Consider the following 23,173-nt stretch of genomic DNA (forward strand, 5'->3'; position numbering starts at 1 on the left):
ATGGGTAATCAGTATGTGAAACCACCAAGAGAGGGCAATTCGCCATATACTCGATCTGGTATACCACCACCTCCCATTCTTAAGAAGTCCGGTTCTGATAAACCAAGTCATCGGTATTATTTCTATCTCATTTTCAATTCTAAAGGATATAAATCATCCTGTGAATGTTCAGCATAAATGATCCAATGTCCCTGGAACTTCACATGGCCGATGAGCGAGTTCGAGCTGCTGGTCTTAGCCCGGCGGAGAGAGAATGGCGAATGAAATGGGTCAAAGTAAGTGTCTTCCTCTCTTCAGGGTAAATATCATAATTTTTGCAGTCGACATCATTAGTGGTTAACCATCATGGGGTTTCGCTGAAGTAAAAAAAAACAGCTAACTGATCACCTAATACCATAAATAATGCCGATCCGTAGTGTCCTAAAGAGTTTTTTTTTGCTCTAGAGTTGGTTCAGTGGCTACCCTAGAGATGATAAGAGACTCCTCTAAATGCAACTCAGCTCTTTATTTCCAGGATCAGCATCTCCATCCCGATGAACCTATTGTTGTTGACGCTGTCCATCGTCAACTGAATCCTATACGAGTTCTTTATAGGTATCCATGGGACTGGCTTTATATGCACTACCTTAAGGTATAATTGCTTAATTGTTTTGTCCAACTTTACTTAAACAACTGGTTTCTAGCCAACCTTTGGAGTGTACTACGGGACTGCTATCCGTGTAACTGTGCCAAAGTTGTTTATGGCTTTTGTGGCTCTCGAAACGATTTATTACTACTGGAAATATGAAGTGAAGGCGAGTCTATACCTGTGGTTTTTTCCTAACACATTCGTTCTTCTCTTTTTTTGCTATGATTTCCATTATATCGGATTTCATCTGCTTCAGGACTGGCAACATCTTCGTGGTGTTGAAACAATGCCTCTCAAAGAACTGATTGTGAATGAGAAAGAGATAGAAGAAAAATACCCAGGATTGAAGGCGAAAGCACTTGTGGACCCCGCCAAGCATGGTTATTACACGTGAGTATGATTACTTACGGAGTACACTGGCTTCTAGCAGAGCTAATTTTCTGTTCCAGTTCATCCCAGTGCCTTTTCCAATTGATGTTAATGTTTTCGTTCCAATATGTTGAGGAAATATCTTCGTGATACGCAAAGCTTGATAATTGGTCGTTCTATTCTAACTTTGAGAGTTTCTAAGTGGGGAAAAGCGTTCCGATAGTGCATCAAACACAAATAGACCAATGTACTTTGCATAAATGCGATAGTCGGAGTAGGTGCTCCGCTCCCCTACATTTTTCGATGGTTGGCGGAAGGACCCCTTTCACTTTTGGCGGAGGAACCCTCATCACTCGGGCTGCACTCACGAATTAGACCCCCTTCACCTGTTGAGGGCCCTGCTCCTCCCTATCGCACCTATGCTACCTTGTACGGTGCTTAAACATAGGGTCTTCCCGTAATTCTTTTTAAAAAAACCTAAGGCGCAATGAGTAATTCTTCCCAGGAGTTATTATTACGAATGCTTTTTTTAGTCCTACGTTCGACAAGAGAACTGCATACTTGGATGTCGGTGCTACTCAAAGACCTTGGTAGAGCAGCAGCATCTTCGGACGTTAATTTCTTAGATTTTTAGTTTAAATAGTGCTGATTATTATTTTTTCGTTATAGATTATTATGTTTCGTTAATGATAGCATTTAGACATAATTAGTTTTCATGTCGAATTCGAAAGTTAAAGATGTTTTCAATCCTTCGTTATTTTTGATAGTTAAATGTGCAACTACATGTGCATATCTCTTCGATGTTTTGCTGCTCTCCCTTTAAAAAATTCTTAAATTTGTTTATTCGTTTGCACCTTTCTTAGCCCCCTAATGCACTCGTAATAATTCCGTTGGTGATGGCAGATCAGGTGTTCAGATCAATAGCTGCCGAAGGAAAGGTATCACTAGCAGTTTTTCACTCATTCTTTTACGACAGGTGTTGCTTGAGGGCTTTAAATTAAGCGTATACCTACATGGGATGTGGAAACTATTTTGACTAGGGCCGTTTACCGTGCTCTCAACAACAATTGTCAGTTCACGCATGTGTTGGATAATTCTCCTATTAACGTCGATAAGGTATCTGTTTGCTTTTATTTATTTTAGTGAATAGTGTGATTATACCTGGAACGATGTCGAATTGCTTTTGTAAGATAACCATCTTACCATAGATCCATCTAAAGTATAAAATTCACTCTTTTCTAAGCTGATGGTTTACAGATTTCTCTATTATTTCTTCATCTCACCACTGAAATAATGCGTTTTGAAAACTTTTGCGATTTGTTATATCATAACCTTTACTTTCCGAAAGTGTCGAACAACAATTTAGAGTGTTCCTTCCACTGATGCACAACTGCAGCTGCGTTTAGTGGCGGAAAAATTGTGCAAACGTGTTGAACGTCGCTACGAGAAGAAACTTCTTCAACAAAGAGAGCGAGACCGAGCTGAGACTGATCGGAAGCTCAACGACATCCGCAATGAATACTCTGAACAAGTGGAAGTGAGACGTAGAGATGTGAGGAGACTGTTGTCGTTTTAGAGCCCACACTTTGAAGAATCCTAAGAGGATTTCTCTTTTCAGCTGGAACGAGAAAGGATACGGCTCGAGGATGAATTTGTAGAAAAGGAGCGAAGTCTTCGGCAAAAAATTGAGCTGCAGTTGGCAGTACGTGTCTCAACTGCTGCTTGCATTCATAATTTTATCTTGTTCGGTTGTTGTTATTGTACTAATTTCATGTATCAATTAAGGAAAAAGAAAGCGCACTAGAAATTACTCGAAAATCATTGGAAACTCGTCTTGCCGAGCTCACCATAACCAAAGAACATTTGGACAGAATCAAATCTGATTTTCAAGCGTCCGTGACGATTAGCCAGTTCTAACTTCAGAGGAACTAATTCCATTTTGATTGTTTTCTTTAGAAAATATGCGTCCGATATTGATACGCTCAACCGAGAATGGGAGAGACTAAGTGGAAAAAAGAGTGAACTGCGAGCTGTTTTTCAGTAAGTGACAGTTATGATTTTAACGATATATGGTCATCACTATGGTCCTCATTTTCAATTCTGTATTATTTGTTTCTCCTCCAGAGTTTTGTTTTTGCCGTCATTTTAGCATCACTGATTCAGGCGAGAATTTGAGGTCGAGTTGCACCAGTTGAAGGAGGAGTTATTGAAACTGGAGGAAGAAAACACTACGTTGAAAAAGAAGATCAGCGATAGCGGAACAGAGCTCTTTGAAATGCGTTCAAAGTTGAGCAAACTCGCAGTACTAGAGGTAATGCTTCTAGTAAATTCTTCACTACTTCTCCTTTAGTTTTTTTTTGCTGTTTTTTCCGTCTGGTGTCGATCACATTTAGAATCTGCCTCTTTGTTTTTCGTCTGCTCCCCCTCACTTTCCTCTTGATGTACGTCTTCTATTATCAGTGCCGAAGCAGTCGAAAGCTGCGTTGTGAAATGCCTCTGTGAAAATTAGTAGTGTAGTCAATATTGACTCATATATCCTTTACAAGTGCCCATGTTCGCCTGTCCTTGAATCTTGGCATGTTGAATAGGTAGCTTTGATTGATTTGCATGAGCTGTAGCCAAGATTGGCGTTGGTCTTCTTTACTAACTAACAACTAACGTTTCGACGTTATCGCCTTCATCGGAGCCTGAAAAAAACCACAGCAATCAGTGACCTATCATCTCAAGCACTTCATCAGCCTACAGAAAGCATTCAAACGATTGGCAAACTCAAAGCACAACATATCGGCTAGCGCTTACATCACTTGTTGAAATTTAGTAACGTAACAGACCACCACGTACTCTAGCTATGAATTACAAAGGTTTTTTATGGGGAGCTTACGGCCCATCCCGTAGATCAAAACCACTAATGTGGGACCAGTTCGTTTGTGATCGCAATGCACTTATATTTCCTGTTCATTTTTGGACTTTTTGCGATTATCGAGGATGTCTCTAGTGTTCTGCGCGCTATGATCTTGGACTCGAACGATAGTATAGTAAGTTCTACCTTTAATTCGAGTTTTGATGACGTGTTATACGGTGTGCTCCAAGTGGGGTAGAGAGTTTAGATTTTGCGAGTCCATATAGGTGTTTCTTGATTCGAAAGAAAGGGAGTCCAGTTTCGCGTATGTGATCGTCGTCACGCGACCTGCATGTGATACGATACACCACTACTGATATTACACAATCAGTCCTTCCATTTGTACCATATGGTTTTAAAAACTAATAATGCCTGGTTCCTCGAATGTCCTACCATATGCACAACATTCTCTTATTCAGAGTCAAATTTGACTTAGAGGCGGAAGGGCTATCAGAAAGCTATTCTATCAGAAACTTTACCTTCACCAAACACTTTCAATAAATTTCTGCATGCTTTTGTCGCATTTCTTCCTGTTGAAATCCGTATAGAATACGGTGGCTTAAGCGAACTTTATCAGTACCCTATCGCTTCACACTTAAGACTTACGTGAATCAACTATGCTTTATTTAATCTGCTATGCTAGTTTGGATATATTAACACGTTGACGATATTGTCGCTCAATGGAGCCCAGTCTGTCTTGTGGGACGACGTCGCTCAATGCTGCACGATGGTGTATTATTTTAATCAAAATGTACGCAGTTGTTTTGTTTTCTGTTCAAATAACCGGTTTAGGCTTAGAAGTAAGCCAATCTTATGTTGGCATCGACTAACTATCCATTCAATTTCAAGGCTTTTTTTTATATTTATATTTATATTTTTTTTTTACCAACAATTACAAACCATTACCAGCAACATTTGTTACCAAATTTACTGCTGATCGAGATGTTGTTAAGTTCTTGTACAGCAAGTTGTCAGCGATCAACTCTTTGAAGTCATTGATTCTGATTTTCTTGACTTTCTCGCAATACAAAAACTAAGCGTTGACCAAGGCAGTTTGGGTTACGAGGTGAAAAAACAGTCGGATGTGCCACTTGACTGTCCTTTTACAAACGGACTGTAGGCAGCCATCTTGTCGCTGAGGTCAACGAATTCCTTCATCACGTTATATTCAGCAACATCCAAAGGGTTGTCGTTTGGACGACAGCTGGCATCGTGTTTGGCAAATAACATATGAATGTCTTTCTTGTCCTTCCATTTTAATCAGTTTTTTCATTTTCTTAGATTTTTTAAATTTAAATATATTTTTTAATTTTATATTATTCAAAGGCATCACCCCACGAATGTGGAGTAGTATGGATTTTCGGTGGAATATTCGTGTACTGGGTTGTAGATTATGGGGAGGAGGGTGATTCCGTTCATTTTTTCCTAATTGCCGTAGAAAACGGCCCGGAAGATACGGCTTCGAGCGTTCCGGCGCACTATTTTCCACAAGGAGTTCGATTGGAGCGCGCCAGCAAGGTTTGGCGCTGCATCTTCCGGGCCGTTTTTTACGGCAATTGGGAAAAAATGGACAGAATCACACCCCTCTCCATAATCTACTATCCCGCATACGAATACTTCACCTGAAATCCGCACCTCAGGCTCGTGGTATGCTGCCTTTAAACTTTTCAAATTATTTGTAATGTAATTTTAATTATTTATTAGTGTATTTGTATTAGCTTTTATTAGTTTAGTTTATTAGTTTTTTATTAATTTTTTTAAAATTATGTTTTCGATTTTTAATTTAATTATTTATTTAATTTTAATATTTTAGGTTTTAATTTTTTAACTTTTAATCTCAATGGTTATTTAATATTTTTAATCATAATCACTCATTTATTTGAAAGTTGACAAACTTCCAACAAAGAAAAATGTGTCGTCCCACACGACAGTCGTGAAAAAATGGCTCATCGTCAACGTGTTAAAGGCAGCATACCACGAATCTGATGTGGTGCGAATTTCAGGTGGAGTATCCGTATACGGGGTCGTTGATTATGGAGACGAGGTTGGTCCCGCTCATTTCTTCCTGCATCACTGCAAACAGCCGCCTCCAGAATGCTGTTTTGTACGACGCCATCTATTGCAACGCTCCACCCCTTGCGCCGCCTCCGCCTTGCGATTCGTCAAAAATCAATTCGGACTGTCCGATAGGGAGTAAGGGACGCTACGCGTGCAAGAGTGGCGCAAGTCATCGTACAAAAGAGCATTCAGGGGTCTGCTGCTTGCGGTGATTCAGGGAGAGATGAGCGGAACCATTCCGATCTCCTTAGTCTACGATACTCCACCTGAAATCCGCGCCACCCCAGACTCGTGTTATGCTGCTTTAAGCTACAAAGATACACAACTGAACATGCGCCAAATATGTGTTTACAGGTCTACACTCGTTGTAACAGAATCGGGCAGAACTTTCCGGTAGACCTGATAGCTGTCTCATAGAGCGACTTTAAGGAAGAATCTAAAAAGTTTTGCGAGACGTTTTCCTTGACATTTTGTTTTTGACTATAATTTACTATTTGAGGCTACTCGAAGAAAATCATCTTGTTCATCTTTAAGTTGAAATAACTTGTGGAGTTTGAGTACTCACCATCCAAATGTGAGCTTTGATGTATGACAGCATATATTGACTAAGAATACATACCACTGCGGAAATCAATGTTGGAATTAATTCAGCACGAATAGTCACTGGTTTTAAGAAATTAAGAAAGGTGTGGACATATTCAAATTTTATTTATGTGCACTCAGTCCTTCACGCAGTTTGAATTCTTAGTACTTTATGCTCCAGAACTCTCACATTCCAAAATGTATTAAGAAAAAAACTATAACAGTGCACTATGGGGAATATGCTTTGTGGCACTCAGTAACCGCGTAGTCCTGAATAGTTATTGTATGTAGTTATTTTATTTATCGCTATGTCACGAGTCCTTTGTCGTTCAATTGTGCTAATTTTTTAAACCCTTGATCTTGTTTCTAAACACGAAGGTTCTGCAATTCTTGACATTTAAATTCCACCTAGAAGTCTCGGGGTGGAATAGTCACTCAAATCACTCGCCATGTTGTAGCTAGCGATGATGCACCACCAACTGTGTTATCTAGGTAAAATAATGCTCGGAAAATTTGAAATGGGCTGCAACCAGATCATTGTAAAGCATGTTCTATATACATGTGTTCATAATTCATTTAACACTATCATATACACTTTTCCAAAGCAATTCGTCGCACAATTTACGAGTTTTGCATTTGGAAATTTGTGAGTTTGTGAGTTCTTCTGTCAATCTGTTTTTCTTCAGAAAGATTTGCAAATCGCTAACGAAAGGTTGCGTAAAGAGATGGAAGAAAATCATCAACTCTCTCGATACAAGTATGAGTCCGAGCGCCTGAGAGAAGAAAATGCATTAATGAAAGAGGAAATTGAGCAACTGAGAGCATTTTTCCTTGAGCCGAAGACTATGAATAGTTTATCAAAGCCTTCGGTAGAAGTATACCAGTTGAAGATTACTGAACTCAAAACTGTCATACGGATGATGGTATGTTTAATTTTATTCTTTTTCACTTATCCATTGTATTTGCGTCTTTAAGAGTGAAAAAATCACATCTTTGTCGTCTGAACGAGATTATCTTCGCGAAATGCTTCGCTGTGCGCGCAAAGATGTATTCCGCGATACTGTTAACAGAGGCAAAGAACAACATAATGGAGGAGTTTTCACTAGCGTGAGGTTTGTTTTTTGTAATTCCGTATTAAAAATGTCATGCTTATATAGTTTGTACATGGTTAGAACTTCAGATCTCGTAAGCTTCTTCGTGATACAGACAGCAGTGAGGACACTTCTGTGTCTTCTTCTGCGTTGTCAGAATGTGCTTCTGATCTTCGACTTATACAGGAACGTTTCTCAACTTTAGAAAACCTAGCAAAGGTTAGAATATTTGGTTTGGTTTGGTATTCACTACTTCAAAATAGTGATTTTAAAGTTTATAGGGATACATTGAATTCGAACATATAACTAAACAAACGGCATTATCAAAAAAAAAGTCAATAACATGCATGGAATAAAAAGCAACAGGGTAATTTTTCAAGTGAGAATTAGTTCAAAGAACTTGGAAATAGAGGAAACTGGTGGAAATGTTGCGACCATTCGAGGAGCGGGGTAATGTTGGTTTCAGAGCACTGAATATTTGAGCATAAACGTACCTAAAAACGTCTAATGAGCCGTTCTTTCTTGTATGTTTTTGTAGAAAAATTGGAATTTCCGAAATTGTTCGTAGTCCCCATGGCGACGCACGAAATGAATTAGCTACATTCTTTGTTTACACCACAGAAAATATTCAGACACTCGACACAACGGTTAACTGTGTTGCTGCTGCCCATTCATTGACTCATGACCAACTTGGAGGTTCTCCTATATTATCTCTTGTGAGCATTTTATTTGCAGTTTTGCTTGGTAGTAGTTGCTTGTTCTCCCGCAAATTAATTATATTAATTTCAGAGTGAAAATTATGATGATTTCTGTCGCTCTCTGAAAAACACTACTAACACCAGCTACAGCTCTCCGTTGAAGACAGCCACCAAGAAGATTCAAAGGAACCAAAGTCTCACCCACCCACTCACTCCTCATCTACAAATGGAACAGGACCCAAAGGATGATGAAACACCGAGAGCGGAAGTTCCGAGCAGCTCACCCTACAAAGCAATCACTACAATACATCAAGTACCGGTTCCAAATGTAGAGGCTGAGAAATCAACAACAATAACACCTGTGCGTGTTGTAAAAGAAACTCCACCTGATCTGCTCGACGCCAATGTTGCTTTTACTGAGAAATTGAAGGCCCGCAGTGAAGCTAGTCGGAAATTAAAATTCTCGTCGTTCCTTGAGGTCGTTATATTGCTTCACAATAGTCTCTATTTTGTCGCAAACTTGTTTGTTTTTTCATGCTTCTTTATGTCTTGTTCTGTTTAGCTGTTCTAAATTTTATTCAGGAAGAAGAACTACCTGTATTACGACAAAACATCCCTTCATCTAACGTAGACAGTACAGATACAAAAAAATATATGGCTGTTGCGACCAAAGATGGAGAGCATATCGGACAGAGATCTGTAGGTTATTTAGCGATTTTGAAGCATTTTGATGTTTTTATACTTTACATTTTCATGGCTTAGAGATTTTCTTGTCGTTACTAATCGTAGATGCAGAAAAAAACTGACAATGTAAGTTAGGGTGTTATGCAAGTAACGATATATATATATATATATATATATATATATATATATATATATATATATACGATATATAACGGCATAACGATATATAACGATATAGTAACGATATTTCTGGTTTCAGTCACTCAAAGTAGAGGACCCTTCAGCTTCTGGAGATGTCTTGTTTGAGATAGATGAGATCTACGTTGATAAGCCTTTGAACTCGGACGACGAAATAGAGTGGTAGCAATTCCAAATGTTTGCGCAACCGGTAAAGCTTTCTACTTCCAAGATTTATGCATTTTCAGTGTTTTTTTTTTCAGTTTAGTTATCTTTTTGAGCAACTTCATCGAAATAGCTTAATATGTCAGTACATCACTTTTGAATTTCACTTTTATTCTTGTTCATCCGTTGTATGCTTTATCTCTTATTTGAGTCCTATTCTGTCATTAGTTTATTGGTTACATTAATGTGCGTAGGGCTCGCTCATTTTATCCTAATGGTATATGATATGTGAAGTTGCATTTATCAAATTTCTTTAATTTGAGCCTTTGTTCTTTTGTTCGTTATGATATCTTCGTTGTTCATTCATGATCTTAAATCGATCTCTTTGGATGATCTCTTATGACTACACTTGATCTAGCCATACTTCTTAGCTGTATTATTTCTTAATTTTAAAATACTTATTGTAGGCTCTTCTACCGTTTATAAACTTTTGGAAAATAATTCTTACAAAACAAGCAAACCTGTCGGTTGCAGCATTCCAATACTGGTTTTCCTTTAAAATGACTTATCTTCAGAAAATTACATTTCATTGTACTGTTGTTACTGTTGTATGATGTCACTTCAATTTTCTCTCATGAAAATTTTTTAACTTCAGTCATTTTGTTCTTCTATAAGGAATAGTTTTGTTATGATTTAACTGCTGGATTTTCTGATTTTAATTTCACAACTGCACGGGTGAAAGGTAGTTAGAGGAAGGTGCTAACACTGCCGAACACGTAACACTGCTGTGATCGACCTGCACTCGAGCAGCAGTTGGAGTGCAAATGTCGCTACTAGAGCACAAAAATCGTTCTTGACTGCCAACTACGGATTGACTCTGACATGACTGACTGAGATGACACCTCTCAAGCCACTTTGGTTCTTTTTTTTTGTCGCTGAAAGTAATGCACGATATGACATAGCTGTTCAGTTCTAGTAAACCGGTTTGGAGGGTTTGGTGAAGTTAAAGCAGTAGTGGTTGCAGTTCTATCTTCATTTCTTTCCTCTTATTAGCCTTACACTTCAAGTCGTAGATCCTCCAAGACTATGGCTTAGGTTTTAAATCCCGGGCTGACTCCTTCATTTCCAGTGGTGAACTGTCAGAAATATCATCTTCTCAGACGGGAAACCCATTTGACACTTTAGAACGGTTTTTGAACTCTAACATGCAATTCGACTAGAGCAGTGTTGAGTGCTTCCCTCCCACTTCTTTTTGCCTCAGTTGACTCGTTTGGAAGATATCCTTGTTCATCCCACCTTTAATAATTACTGCCGACGGATTATGGACGTTGTTAATTCTCCTCTTCAGATCTAATCGTCATCATCAATGTAGTAAGCAATTAGTCTAATCAAAAACAATGTCTCATTCCCCGCCAGGGAAGATGCGACAGTTGCGTAGAATTCGACTATCCCTACTAGCCGTTGCCATGATGCTCTGCATGTACTGGATTTTTTACGGTGAGTTGCTTCTCTGAATAAGATGTGTGGACAGAAATAGTCGGACCTGGTGCTCTTACCCCATTCTCTTTTGGACGGTTGACGAAGAGATTCGCATCACTTGAGCTGCACCCCCTTGAGCTAGACCCCGCATAGGTGCGACAATTAACGAATCCACACGCATAGGTGCGACAAGGAGGAGCCGGCTTCTCCTTGTCGCACCTATGAGTGTGGATTCGTTAATTGGATATGAAGTGCTGGTTAATGTGAACGCCCGTTGAGTCTGTGTCGTAAATTACGCTCGCCCTTCTTTCCATATCAGTCACCAATTAGTTCCAATTGACGAACTGATGTGATCAGGTTCTTAGCGAAACGATAGCCAGTGAAGTATTTGTGAACCCACCAAAACTCCTTTATAATTGTTGTGGTAAATGGTATTCTGGTGTATTACGAGTCGATTTTAATTCATAACTACAGATCCCATTTATCTCACATGTGTTTTTAACTTTACAATGCATGGTCAGAAACAATGTTCCACATCACATTTGTCTTCATGTGTTCTTCTTTTTTATTTCTCTTTCTGTTCGACTCGCGAATATAATCGATCTGCATTATGTGCAGTGGCTTTCATCAGAAAGTTTGGTTTTGTTCTTTTCTGTATATATTTATCTTTTAATTACGTTTATTTATCATTATTTATTTTATTTGTTATTCATTATATTTACTTATTTATCTATTTTCTACATTTATATGTTGCATATTTTTCACCATAGAAAGAGGGCACTAACATTAATGTTTTCCAGTGCGTTACATCAGCGATTACTTAGTAAACTTTTTGCTTTGAAATTTGCTTTTGGAAAATTTTGTAAAATTTCCTCCACGTAAGATTCATCTTGCTGAGAAACATCTCTGTTGTACTTCTTCTAAAATGTAAACTCCATATAGACCTTAATTACAAACGTGTTCTTAACTGGGTCTCCGATATGGATAAATTCTCAACGATCCTGTTTTACGCTGCTATTCCTACCGTATTCAACGTGCAAATGCGTGACAACGCAAAAAAACTAGGTACAGTCTTTTTTGAGTTATTAAAGGCATAAGTTACATTTCTTCTGTATTTAATCGATTTAGGATCGATCGTTCCCTCAAGAGATAATAATAGAATGATAGTTCTTTCTAATGCTGAGGGAATATTTATCAACAATTTCATGATTTTGATTATCATATGATTACTGTTGCACCAGTCGAAGGGGCGTTTCATTTGAGCGAATCTTGGAGCAGAACTGTAGCTTATGAATGTTGATCAGTGCTTGCCTAGAACCCTTGACTCCACCTATTGTTGTGTCTTTTACCGTAGCTCTCACCTCCCAAGGTTTTTTTTCGAGGGCTTTACGATTTCGATCTGAATGAGTTGTCCTCAGAAAATATTCTGCAACTGGTCAGCCGAAATGGTAATTCGATAGTCGCAAGGCAGATGACCTGTCCTTTACCCTAGACACGAAAGGTTAAAATATACTTAGGCAAAATCCCAGTCGCAACTTAGTAGTTTTACAATTATCAAATTTCAGTTCTGGGATGATCAACTTCAATATTGAGTTCTTAACTAATCTTTGTCGCAAGCTTGAATTCAGGAGATGAAATCACCATAAACGTTGGCGACCCTCCGGTACTTACTGGCCGAATTCCACAGGAGTGGATTGAAATGTGCGAGTTTCTGGAAAGGAGTTGGCAGGGTGATGAGGGTCCAATTGATGACACAGGATACCGGTTAAGAGGAGTAGCTATAGCATTCAGACATGGTGAGAGGTGAGCACTCCTTTATCTTTTATTTTTCCAAATCTTTTGATTGGATAACATCTCATTTTAGGTCACCTATGAAGTCCGCGAACGATAAAAACGCGTGTGCGCCTTTTCGTGAAGATGACCGCCGGGACTTTGAACAATATAGATTGCTAGTTGGTAACGAAGATTTCCAGTTCTTTTTACGTCATGATGCAAAGTTCAAGACTTTCCCCTGGGCACCATCTGGGTACGTTGTGATCTAAGACGTTTTGATCTCCACTTTCTTTTTCTTTAGATTATCAAGTTGCATTTAGATCTGAGTGTTCCCCTGGTCAAATGACCGCTGAGGGAGCTTTACAGCATGTGAAGCTTGGGAAGTACATGAGGAGTAAATATGCTGGATCTAATATATTTTCACAAGGTTGGCTTTTCCATCGCATGGATTGATTTGTCATAGAAGAACGTTTTCAGAATCTCATCTGAATGTCTCAGTGACGTCATCTCAGTTCAACCGAACTTTTCAGTCAGCTATTGCGTTTACGTCGTCTTTTCTGTATCCTAGTAGAGCTTCTGTTCCTCAAATATTTGTTCGAGTACGTAATGAATTAATGTTAATATTATTTTGAAATCGTCATCTTCCTAAAAGTTCCGGATTGATATTGGCACTTGATAGACAGTCCTATTAATTGAGCAAAAAGCAAAGCAACGATATAAGAGGGGTGAACATTGCCAGATGCATTCCAAAGACGTGTAATAAAGCAGAGTTGCTAATAAATACCAGACACTACTCATCCGCTACACATTCATGTTCAGTGCTCAAGATTTTCCGTAATCTACTTCCACACCTTCAACTAAGTTTTTAAGGCATCAAATTTTACATTCATGTGCACTAATGTAAATTGTCAGTGCGATCTCGCGAAGCAGTGGCGTCTTCGGTATGAGGAGGTCTGTGGGCATTTTTGAGTGTGCAGCAAGACTTTCATTTTTCTCTTTTCGAATTGTTATTGTTCCGTTCCTGTTTATTGCTATTTTTCCTTTTTAGGAACATGCTAACTATTTTCTGAAGAGGTCTCCAGAACATCTGCGCATTTTCGCCGAATCTTTAAGAAAACATCCTGACTTTAGTTGGGCAATCGACCCACTGCAAGTGGTGGACGTAGCTTTGGGAAAGTATGTATGTCGTTCTGAAGTTGTATGCTTCTATTTTACTGATAATATATGATTTTATGAAATTTAAACGAGCTGAAAAAATTACTTCCTGGTGGCAGCAAACTTCATTTTTGTAAGTACTGTGCTTTTCTCCTCTCTCTTCTCCTTGTTTTTAACGATTTCTTCAGAACTGTTACCGCTGAAGTGCAGCTGATGAAGCCAATCCCCAAACGAAACAGTCCCTCTTTTGTTGATCTTTGCTAGCTTACTAATTTTTTAGATATGACTAAAAGAGGGTCATGCAATGTAGTTTTTTTTAGGAGAATCTTATCATATTTTAAGATATATTTGTATTTGTATTTTTAAGATATATTTGTCGCCGTCGTCCTTTGCCATGTTTTGGTAAGGAAAGTTGCTTAAGCTACGACTTTTTAAACCAGGTGTGTTTTCACCATTTATAGTTTCTGATTGCCCATTTTCGGTAAGGCTATGGGTTTCTTCTCACCGGGTTGCCCAGTTTTCTTTTTTGGACCAGCTTTCTGTTTACGTCGATGAAATAGAATCATTTCCAGCTTCTAAACGAGACATCTGTCCGAGGAAAGATAATGTTTGATGAAGGCCTGCGTTATATTTCTCAAAAACTGCACCTTGTGGAAGCTCATGGTGTTTTATTTCACATTACCGAGACAGTAAGAAAACTGAGGAAATTTGCGCATACGAATATCATACAGGTTCATTTTGTTTTCTCATTACAACACCTTGCTTTATGTTTGCCTTCATTTTGTGTTGCAGTTATATCCTCGCTATGTAGTAATTTTTCATGGTCATGGTCAGCTCATGGTGCTGTGGCATATGCGGCTGCGCTGAAGGCGCGTGGTGAAGGCACCAGCTGTGATCGACAGACCTACCTCCACCGCGTCGCTTTGAGCGCAGCTACTTTTGAAACTGCACCATATTCAGGTCCCGTTTGAGGTTTTGACCCCATTTTACGCAGTTCAACAGTATAAAGAGACTTCCGTTTTTGCAAATCATATTTGCAGATTTTTTCTGGGCATGATGTTATGCTTGCACCATTATTGCGTGTTATGGGTGTTCCCTTTACAGATCCTCCACATTATGTATCACATCTTATAGTAGAGGTTTGTTTTATGCGGTTAGATAGGCAGTTAGGTTAATTTTCGAAGAATCTCATTTGTTGCCTCTTTTTGTTAGCTAGTTTTTGGCCATTTTCAGTTCTACGAAGATGTTGGAAATCCGTCAGTGAAAGATGCTTTGCATCTCCGTTTTATTTATAACGGAGTGGATGTCACCAAGAACGTGATCTTCTGCGAAATGATTCTTAAAAATGGACTCTGTCCGGCTCATCAGCTTGAAGAATTTCTCCATTCTCGCATTTTCGCACCCTTAGGTGTTGTTTCTATGAAAGAAGGTGTTTTTAGTAAAGACGTATGCCGGTAACTTTTTTTTTGTTCTCTACTATGCACACGCTTTTCATCGTTGCCTCCGTATTTCTGCGTTATATATTGCTTGGGTCAAACTGTCACTTTCAATTTGTGGCCTTGATTTTTAAGTTGTAATTTTCACGGGACTTGTTCAATGAGAATTCATGGAAATCTGTTCTATAGAACTCTTTAGTCAAGCTGCCGCTAAGGGAAATAAATATTTGCATTTCATGTTTTACGTTGATGATGCGGTATTTTCCGTTCAGTCCTTTCTTGTTGCTTTGCAAGTGATGGTGTTAGTCTGTAGTTTCTGAATTTTCTATTCGAGAGGTACACATTTCTAGGAAGCTACAGTGACGCTTTGGAGTCACAACGATGCGAAAAACGGAAAGAGCATTATAGCTTCGATATGAGCGTTCGGCCTACTTCCCTTCAAAATGGTTGCACCAATATGGAATCTCCCGGGAATGTTTTGTTCTCGGAAGCAGGTATTACCAATTAATAATTAATTAAGTTGTAACACTGGATAAGTTGTAGGATTCCTACTACGTCTTCGTGGCTACAACTCAAGAAATGTGTTTAAAAAATGTGTATCAGTAAAAGTAGTTTCACTGAAAAAAGTGGTTACTAAAATTATGCTTGCACTCAGACTCGGCGATGTCTTCCCTGGAGGAACCGTGTTGCTCATCCCCAAGATCGAGTATTTCTGATCTCGGCGAGTTCCCATGTTTAACGAGCGCTCCCGTCGGAGAAGAAGCTGTTTCCGAAGGATGGTTTAGAAACAAGCTGAGAAAGTGTGTTAAGCATCAAATGTTAAATAATTAGCACTGATATTCTTTGTTTAAACCTTTGACTTACTCCTATCGTGATAATATGAGCCAGTAAAAGGCGCTAGAAACGAAGGGTGAAAAGTATATTCAACCTCGAATAAAGAAAGGGGTGGAAAATAGAAAAAAAACATTTAACTACTCTTTTTTCTAGTCCTTGCCTACTATTCTCTGTTTGTGAAGAGAATTTCTCTAGGATTGAAGTTCTGACTCATGTTTAGAAGAATAAATCAATTTTATCATCTATGTAATTTACCAACAATAACTTTGTTCAAATCATTCAAATAGATAATCGATGTTGTTTTTCCAGGGCTAGCTCTGTCTGGTCTAATTGGCGCTCCAATGAACCTGTTGTTTCCAACTCGTCAACCTGGAAGAATAAGATTTCATCTGCTTGGAATAACATCAAATATTCTGGTGATTTCTCTGCTTCTTCTCTGGTTCTGGTGGAGAGTATTGTAGATTTCACGCCAAGATAGCATTTCAATATTTGTATTACGAGGATGGCTAAAAGTGTTCAATAACCTCTTGAGTCGGTGATAGGCTTTTTTCTTTTTTCTGCTGCTTGTGGTCAACTGTGTTTTGATAAAACGCTAAACATAATAGAACAACCCTTAGCGAAATTCGCCTTTGCTCGCTGTTAGGATGAACGTGATAAACAGCAAACATTCAAGCAAACATACATATGAAAAACAGTTTATTTTGAAACATTTCTGTTTATTACAGCATCGTTCTCTAACTACAACGCTCATTAATGATCTTTTCTCTTATAGAAAAGTGGATGCAATTTGCAAACGATGACTACTCCTCCGATGGTTTCAAACGAATAGTCTTGCTAGGATTAAGCTACTGTCCTGAAGACAGTGGTAGGTCCGGCTTGTATTATGGTGCATGGATTTGGTTAAGCACACCTGGTTTTCTTCACTGTTTTGTCACGACTCAAATATACTAATGTTCACTTATTTACAGAATGCGATTGTGGAATGGATTTTATTGATTTTTACCGTGATTACAACACAAGAATATGGATCACCTACAGGACGGGTATGGCGCCGTTACCCGGAACACAAGTAATAATTTGTGATTGAGGCATCGATTTTTCTTCTAGTTTGTTCCTACGTTGTCCGTAATCGTTCCTCTTCAGATTACTAGCGACTGTGGTTGGGGTTGCATGATTCGGACCACACAAATGGCTGTAGCGCAAGCTCTACTTCTGAACCGAACGAACAGGGGTAATTACAACATTACTAGTTCTTCTACTCTTTAGAATGTTACCTTTATCTTTGGGTTGGCGTTACTACGGAAGGAGGCAGTCAATGCAACGGAAGGGAAGTGGATTTCAGAGCAGAATGGATTCGTTTTACGATGCTCATCTGGAAATACTGAAGCTCTTCGAGGTAACAAATTAACGTTTATGCTTCGTCGCTTGGTTTTCTTCTTTTAAAGGCCCCACAAACCTGGGGTGGTACGGGTTTCAGGCGGGTAGTACCTATACGGGGCTATAGATTGTGTGGAAGATGGTGATTCTTTTCACTTCTCCGTATCAGTGTAAACAGACGACATCCTCTATTGCAGCGCGCCACCCCTGCGCCCTCCCGCTTGCGATTCGTCGAAAAACCATTCGGACGAATCGCAAGGACAGGGGCAACGGTTGCGCATTGCAACAGAAGCCGTGGTGTTCACTGATACAGAGAGATGACCCTTTTCCCCACAATCTACGACCCTGTATAGGCATTATCCACTTGAAAGCCGTACCACCGCAGATTCATGGGGTGATGCCTTTAATTGAACCTTCACCTGCTAGAATATTCAAGTATGTTCATCTATGGTAGAATATCAAAGTAAGCCTTACCTGCTGCCGATACACCTGCTGTTGTGCATGAGAGTGCTTAACCTTATGTATATATATATATATATATATATATATATATATATATATATATATATATATATATATATATATATATATATATATATATATATATATATATATATATATATATAGCAGCATCAGCAGCTTCTAATGAGTAATCTTGGCAGTTGGATTTTTGTTTTAGAAGAAAGAGAGCAAAAAATGTGATTAAAACGTTTTCGCAGAACTAAGTAAATTTTCCTTAACAGGATTGCCCAACAGCACCTTTCGGGATTCATCGGTTAGTGGAAATATCCAATGCTGATCGCCCCTGGGAAAATGCTGTTGGACGTTGGTTTGCTCCTTCCGAAGTTATCTCACTGGTGAAGTGAGTTTTTGTTTATTTTGTATGATAATGGCTCAGAAATAGTGATAGAATTTTTAGGAAAGCTCTTCGGCAGTCGGCTTCTCCTCTAACTAGTGATCTATCGCTAATGTTGGCTGTCGATGGTCGTGTGATCGTTGGTGACGCGGAGCAAGAAAGTCGAGCTTGGACCAAACGACTGCTTTTATTTGTTCCTCTACGACTAGGCACCAACAGTGTAAACCCAGTCAGTTCTGAGCACACTATCATTTACTTCTGGTTTATATTCAATCAACGTCAAGGTGTACTATGATCACATCCGTCAACTGCTCTCACTGACTACGTGTCTTGGAGTCCTTGGAGGGAAACCTGATCATTCACTGTACTTCATCGGTTATTACGGTCGGGTGCGTTCTACATTTTTACTCAAGTTTCTGGTCCGAGTAGTTAGTTGACGAGAGCTCGGGCTTTTTTTTAATCTCATCCATAATTTTCACGGTGTACGCGAGTCGTATTTTGTCATAAACAAAAGTTTTCGAAGTTCGCTCCGGATGTAACGGCTGTGAAGAAGTGACCGATGAAATTGTAAAGTGACTCCACGCTTACTTCCAGAATGTGATTTTTTTGGATCCACATGTTGCTCATGAATATGTGCCAATGTCATCTTGGGATGAGCTCTTTCTATTACCTACCGGAAAAACTGATGAAAGGAAGGTGAGAAATGTTGTTTGTTTCTGGCAGCTGCATACTAAGATGTGTTATAGGAAAAAAGCCACAAACACCCGCTTAGTTCCTATCATTGCCGGTCCTTGTCCAAGATGCCTATGAAAGATATGGATCCAAGCTGCGTCGTTGGATTTATGTTCAAAACGAAAGAGGAAATGGACAAAACTTTCCGGACCTTGAACTTGGTGCTGCTTCTATTCGGTTTTTCAAATGTCAAATATTTGTATCTTGTGTCAAGTAGCGTCAGTGCACTGCTTCAGAACCAAGTTGTTGACATAGATTTGGGGCCCGGAGAAGGTTCCAAACGAACCAAAGATCCGCTATTTACTGTGCAGTATCAAGAGACATCAGTATATGATTGCATTCGCGAGACAAGTGAAGAGGAAAAGAGGCAAGCTCTGGAACATGGCTTCGAGTTGCTTTAGACCATAGATAGATAGACTTCAACTGTATAGAATGTAGATATTTGTGATAGCGCTTAGCGATGAATTTAGTACCTTCTGATACAATGTGATACATGCTAAGCTAATAATAATATCCAATCTGTGATAAACTCAAATTTTGTTTTTACCTTCTCCTTTATTTTGATCTTCAGTTCTTCGATAACTTTTGTGAAACTGTTCTTCGTGTAAATGTTTGCTGGTTTCTTGTGAATCCTGATGCCTGAGTCCAAGTGGCAACTTTCAGATTCTTTCTTACGGTATTTGAAATCAATCTTCGTTCCTTTTTCGCTTTGTGGAATACAGTGTATTGCTAGCATAACCGCCTAACACTATCAAGATGGATCTTTAGGGCAGCTTTCTTTGCAACTTGCTGCGTCCTTTCATTTTCCCTTTCATCTGATCTTTTCCGTAAGCTACTTACTTTAATAAAGAATGGTATATTTCTTTATGCACGTCAGGACAGAACATGAAGAAAGCATTGCTTCTGTTGGTGAACCGAAAACGTAGCAATCTCGATCCAAGCTAATTGTGCGTAAGCGATGTGTCTCAAGTGCAGCAACGATTGCAGACCTGCAGATTCCATCTCAAGTGCGTACGCTCTGATTTAAACGGAAAATTCATCGATAGGGAATCAAAAGAATGACTTAAAGGCAACGTACCACGAAATTGACTATGTTGAGAACTTCCTAGGAAAGAATAGTGTTAGCGGTTTAGATAACGATTGTAAGCGTGTTCCCTGATCGACGTGAAAAAACGGCTTGAAAAAGGGCCCTACTGGTTGTTTTCTTCCACAACGTACGCTGAAACGCGCCAACCATGCACACTCTACGTTCGCGACCGGGCGCACAATAATCAGCTGTAGTCGAGCCAAACCACATGAAGCACGGACAGTTGCGTAAGCGGCTGCGACCTCAAAAAAAAAAGAACTGCCAATAAGACCGTTTTCCAAGAAAATTATGGGGAACTGAGCATAGTCACGCGCATACTCGTAATGCAAATCCATAACCCTGCCATTTTCTGGAGAGATCCCAACATCGTCATTTTCGTGGTATGCTGCCTTCGTTCCAGTATCGGTCAAATTTCGTGCTCCACAACTGCAAGAATTTCTGATCACACTGTACAGAGCATTTCAAAGGAAATGGCTCGTTCTGCTCTTGCAATTCTTTCAAGTCAGCCCTTCGGACAATACGGTTCGTTCCGAGTCGACTGTGAGCATTGACGCGGAGCTCACCACGCACATTCGAAAATAATTCCACAGTGTTCTTCCTGTGGAATTATTTTCGAATAATCACTACCCCTCAAACATCCGTCTCTTATATACTGGGAATCGACGGTGAGCAAATTGACCTGCTTTCTGGTGCAAGATTAATTTGAACCAGAGAGTAAGTGTGGTTAGTTTAGCTTTTTATTTGTTAACCCGTCCGAACGTCCGGGTAATGCCGGATTTAGGACTTCTTCTGGTGATCGTTTCGCTTCTTTCGCCGATGAATGAAAACTAAAAACGATATTTCTTTGGGTTTCTGCTACGTAATTAGTCTTCTTTCTAAGAACGCTTTTTTCCTTTTTTTCAGAAATATAAACGCTGGTGAAAGGTTTCAAAGTTTTCTTTCTAAAGACTATAGTGCTACATCTGGAGAACACCCGAACTCATTCGATACCGCTACAATTTAGGAAAAAACCTAAGTTTGAGTATTCTCCCTTTTTCCCCCAACAAGACAACACAATTAATTAACACTCCTGCTGAGATGAAATGGCGTGAACGTGATCTCATTGCTAAGCAAAGATGACCTATGTCAGATCACACAAACTGTTTACTGCTGCTGGTTAAGCAGCCATTGGTGCGAGAAGGAATCTGACCGACCTGTTGAAGGGAACGTGCAGAGGAGTGTAGACGCAAGGGTTTACGCAGGAGTGATACGCAACATATGCAGTCATCACGAGCATAAAACAGAACGTCTCATTTATTCCCAGACAAATCCGCTTGTAGCCGTAGCGTGGTACTGCTGGACCAAAACTTTTGCCGTACCAATATAATTTTTCTCCGTTTTCTCCGCTGTCGCACCAATCTCAAACTCATGAAGTCTTCATTGCTTTCTGGAGCCGTCGCCCCAGCTTTTCGTTGTGGGACCTGTTTCACCCCGTTCTAACGCTTTCTAGCACCTGCGCGTCAAAATAACACCGACTCAAGAGACCCGTAAAAGAGAGAGAGAGAGAATAATCACACAACCGACGTAATGATAAAAATATTTTATTCTTTTTATTTTTGCTAGTGGAACAAATGTACTTGAGCCAATATTCACTAAGACGAGTAGGCGTCTTCTTGTTGTTTCAAAGTGTGCTTGAAGAGATTGGATTCGCTTCGCAGGCTGAAACCATAAATCGTAGCCCGGTATTTACAGTTGTCTGTCATTATTAGGAGAAGCCATGGAATATTTTAGTAACTATGTTGCATTATAAATGACTTAAGATGGCAGGATTTGTAAAGTTATTGAGATATAAGGGACGGGAGTAGTGTAGCGGTTAGAGGTTCCGATTCCTGCATGATCGATCGGAGGTTCGAATCCGCCCTAGTGCTCACCAAGCCTTTCATCCCTCCGGGGTCGATAAATTAGTACCAGACTTGTCTGGGAGGATAAAAACACCGACTTGACACATCGGCTAGCCACCGCAAGTCATTGTATAGACCAGTTACACGTTCGTGAACCTCAAACGATTCTGAATTGAAGTGAACGTGGGGGCGCATCCATTTTATCCCTTGTTGAGATAGAAAATAAATTGTTCAGAATGCACGCAGCTGAAAATTGAAAATTTAAAAATTGTGGTCCGTTTGAAACATTAAGCCATTATCACAATCATCAAATGTAGGTGGTAGAATTCTCATACAATCATTTTATACGAAAGAAATGGAACTCACCAGAGGTGACTTCATACTGGGTACTAAGGGACTACGAGGCAAACTTCATCTCCTTCATAGTTTACACAGGGTTTATAGTTGTTTTGGCGCTTCTCCATCGCGTACTCTGATGAGAGGTGGGCGTCTGGTGTCCTCATCCAGCAATAATGACTTCCAAAGTATCACTCAAGATAAAAGGAGTTTTGACGTTACTACTATGCGAAAAAAGACATTTACAACCAAAAAATAGGGGTAAAAATAGTGCACACTAGAGTGTACGAGTTGCTGAATAATGACGTTCTCAGTCATTTTCATGCAGCACAATTTTGCATAGTTGTAGAGCTAGTTATATCTATATTTTTGTGAAACTAGGCTTTTCTAGCTACCCTAGTTATTTTGGAACCTATTTGGAAAGAAATTCAATTTTCCTACTATTTTTTAATTTTTTCCAACTAGCTTTAGAGAGAACCAGAACTCCCACGGCGATAACAATTAGCTTTTAAGATTTTTCCTTGATCCTCTACCAAAAGTTGGCGATGTATTTTTTAGTACTACTACCGCAGTCGCACAGCGAGGAGAATACGAAAATTCAGATTTTTGGCCTCGCGTCAAAATTTGTGTGACTTCAAAAAAAAGTCCAGTGCCTCAGCTCATTCCTTATGAAAATTCACTCAATTTGGAAATATTGAATGTTCGGATATAAAAGTAACTTTTGTAGTTGCCCTCGACAAGAAATGTTGAAAACGATCGCACAATAGCTTATGGTGTTCTTTGTGCACCATTTTGTTGTGTTTATTCTCATCTCTTTTTTCTTACCGTGTTGCATTTTTACTAACAATTTAGCTTCAGAAAGTAGTGGTCAAGAAAC

General features: G+C 39.3%; 4 protein-coding genes across 6 annotated transcripts; 3 read left to right on the top strand and 1 right to left on the bottom strand.

Annotated features, from left to right (window-relative positions):
- Positions 1–1,591, top strand: RB195_017954 (uncharacterized protein; the record flags this gene model as incomplete). Its single annotated transcript, XM_064185163.1, has 6 exons — positions 1–113; positions 173–275; positions 515–631; positions 684–794; positions 885–1,018; positions 1,531–1,591. The coding sequence occupies 6 exons, from the start codon at positions 1–3 to the stop codon at positions 1,589–1,591; spliced, it is 639 nt and encodes a 212-aa protein (XP_064041044.1).
- A 302-nt stretch (positions 1,592–1,893) lies between these two features.
- Positions 1,894–9,373, top strand: RB195_017955 (uncharacterized protein; the record flags this gene model as incomplete). The annotated part of the gene is made up of 14 exons (XM_013448475.2): positions 1,894–1,935; positions 2,000–2,113; positions 2,364–2,549; positions 2,616–2,699; positions 2,783–2,889; positions 2,954–3,037; positions 3,161–3,308; positions 7,223–7,459; positions 7,512–7,648; positions 7,717–7,846; positions 8,260–8,343; positions 8,417–8,803; positions 8,908–9,024; positions 9,269–9,373. The coding sequence occupies 14 exons, from the start codon at positions 1,894–1,896 to the stop codon at positions 9,371–9,373; spliced, it is 1,962 nt and encodes a 653-aa protein (XP_013303929.2).
- A 1,375-nt stretch (positions 9,374–10,748) lies between these two features.
- Positions 10,749–19,394, top strand: RB195_017956 (uncharacterized protein; the record flags this gene model as incomplete). 3 transcript variants are annotated; one of them, XM_064185164.1, is made up of 19 exons in its annotated part: positions 10,749–10,848; positions 12,459–12,633; positions 12,695–12,856; positions 12,924–13,030; positions 13,081–13,202; positions 13,474–13,554; positions 13,652–13,779; positions 14,126–14,198; positions 14,331–14,489; positions 14,799–14,897; positions 14,992–15,187; positions 15,545–15,688; positions 16,801–16,893; positions 16,997–17,097; positions 18,149–18,267; positions 18,325–18,490; positions 18,546–18,650; positions 18,856–18,957; positions 19,230–19,394. In XM_064185164.1, the coding sequence occupies 19 exons, from the start codon at positions 10,749–10,751 to the stop codon at positions 19,392–19,394; spliced, it is 2,397 nt and encodes a 798-aa protein (XP_064041045.1). The 3 variants fall into 3 exon arrangements, with proteins under 3 accessions (XP_064041045.1, XP_064041046.1, XP_064041047.1); XM_064185165.1 differs by lacking the exons at positions 18,149–18,267; positions 18,325–18,490; positions 18,546–18,650; positions 18,856–18,957; positions 19,230–19,394 and adding exons at positions 15,850–15,994; positions 16,338–16,444; positions 17,172–17,294 and having other exon boundaries at positions 10,773–10,848; XM_064185166.1 differs by lacking the exons at positions 10,749–10,848; positions 12,459–12,633; positions 12,695–12,856; ... (9 more) ...; positions 16,801–16,893; positions 16,997–17,097 and adding exons at positions 17,344–17,424; positions 19,008–19,154.
- Positions 19,395–19,996: 602 nt separating this feature from the next.
- On the bottom strand, positions 19,997–20,415 carry RB195_017957 (uncharacterized protein; the record flags this gene model as incomplete). Its single annotated transcript, XM_064185167.1, has 3 exons — positions 19,997–20,011; positions 20,072–20,098; positions 20,212–20,415. 3 exons carry the CDS (start codon positions 20,413–20,415, stop codon positions 19,997–19,999), a joined length of 246 nt encoding a protein of 81 aa, XP_064041048.1.
- Positions 20,416–23,173: the final 2,758 nt, after the last annotated feature.

This window comes from Necator americanus, chromosome II (genome assembly GCF_031761385.1).
Source record: "Necator americanus strain Aroian chromosome II, whole genome shotgun sequence".
Classification (NCBI taxonomy): domain Eukaryota; kingdom Metazoa; phylum Nematoda; class Chromadorea; order Rhabditida; family Ancylostomatidae; genus Necator; species Necator americanus.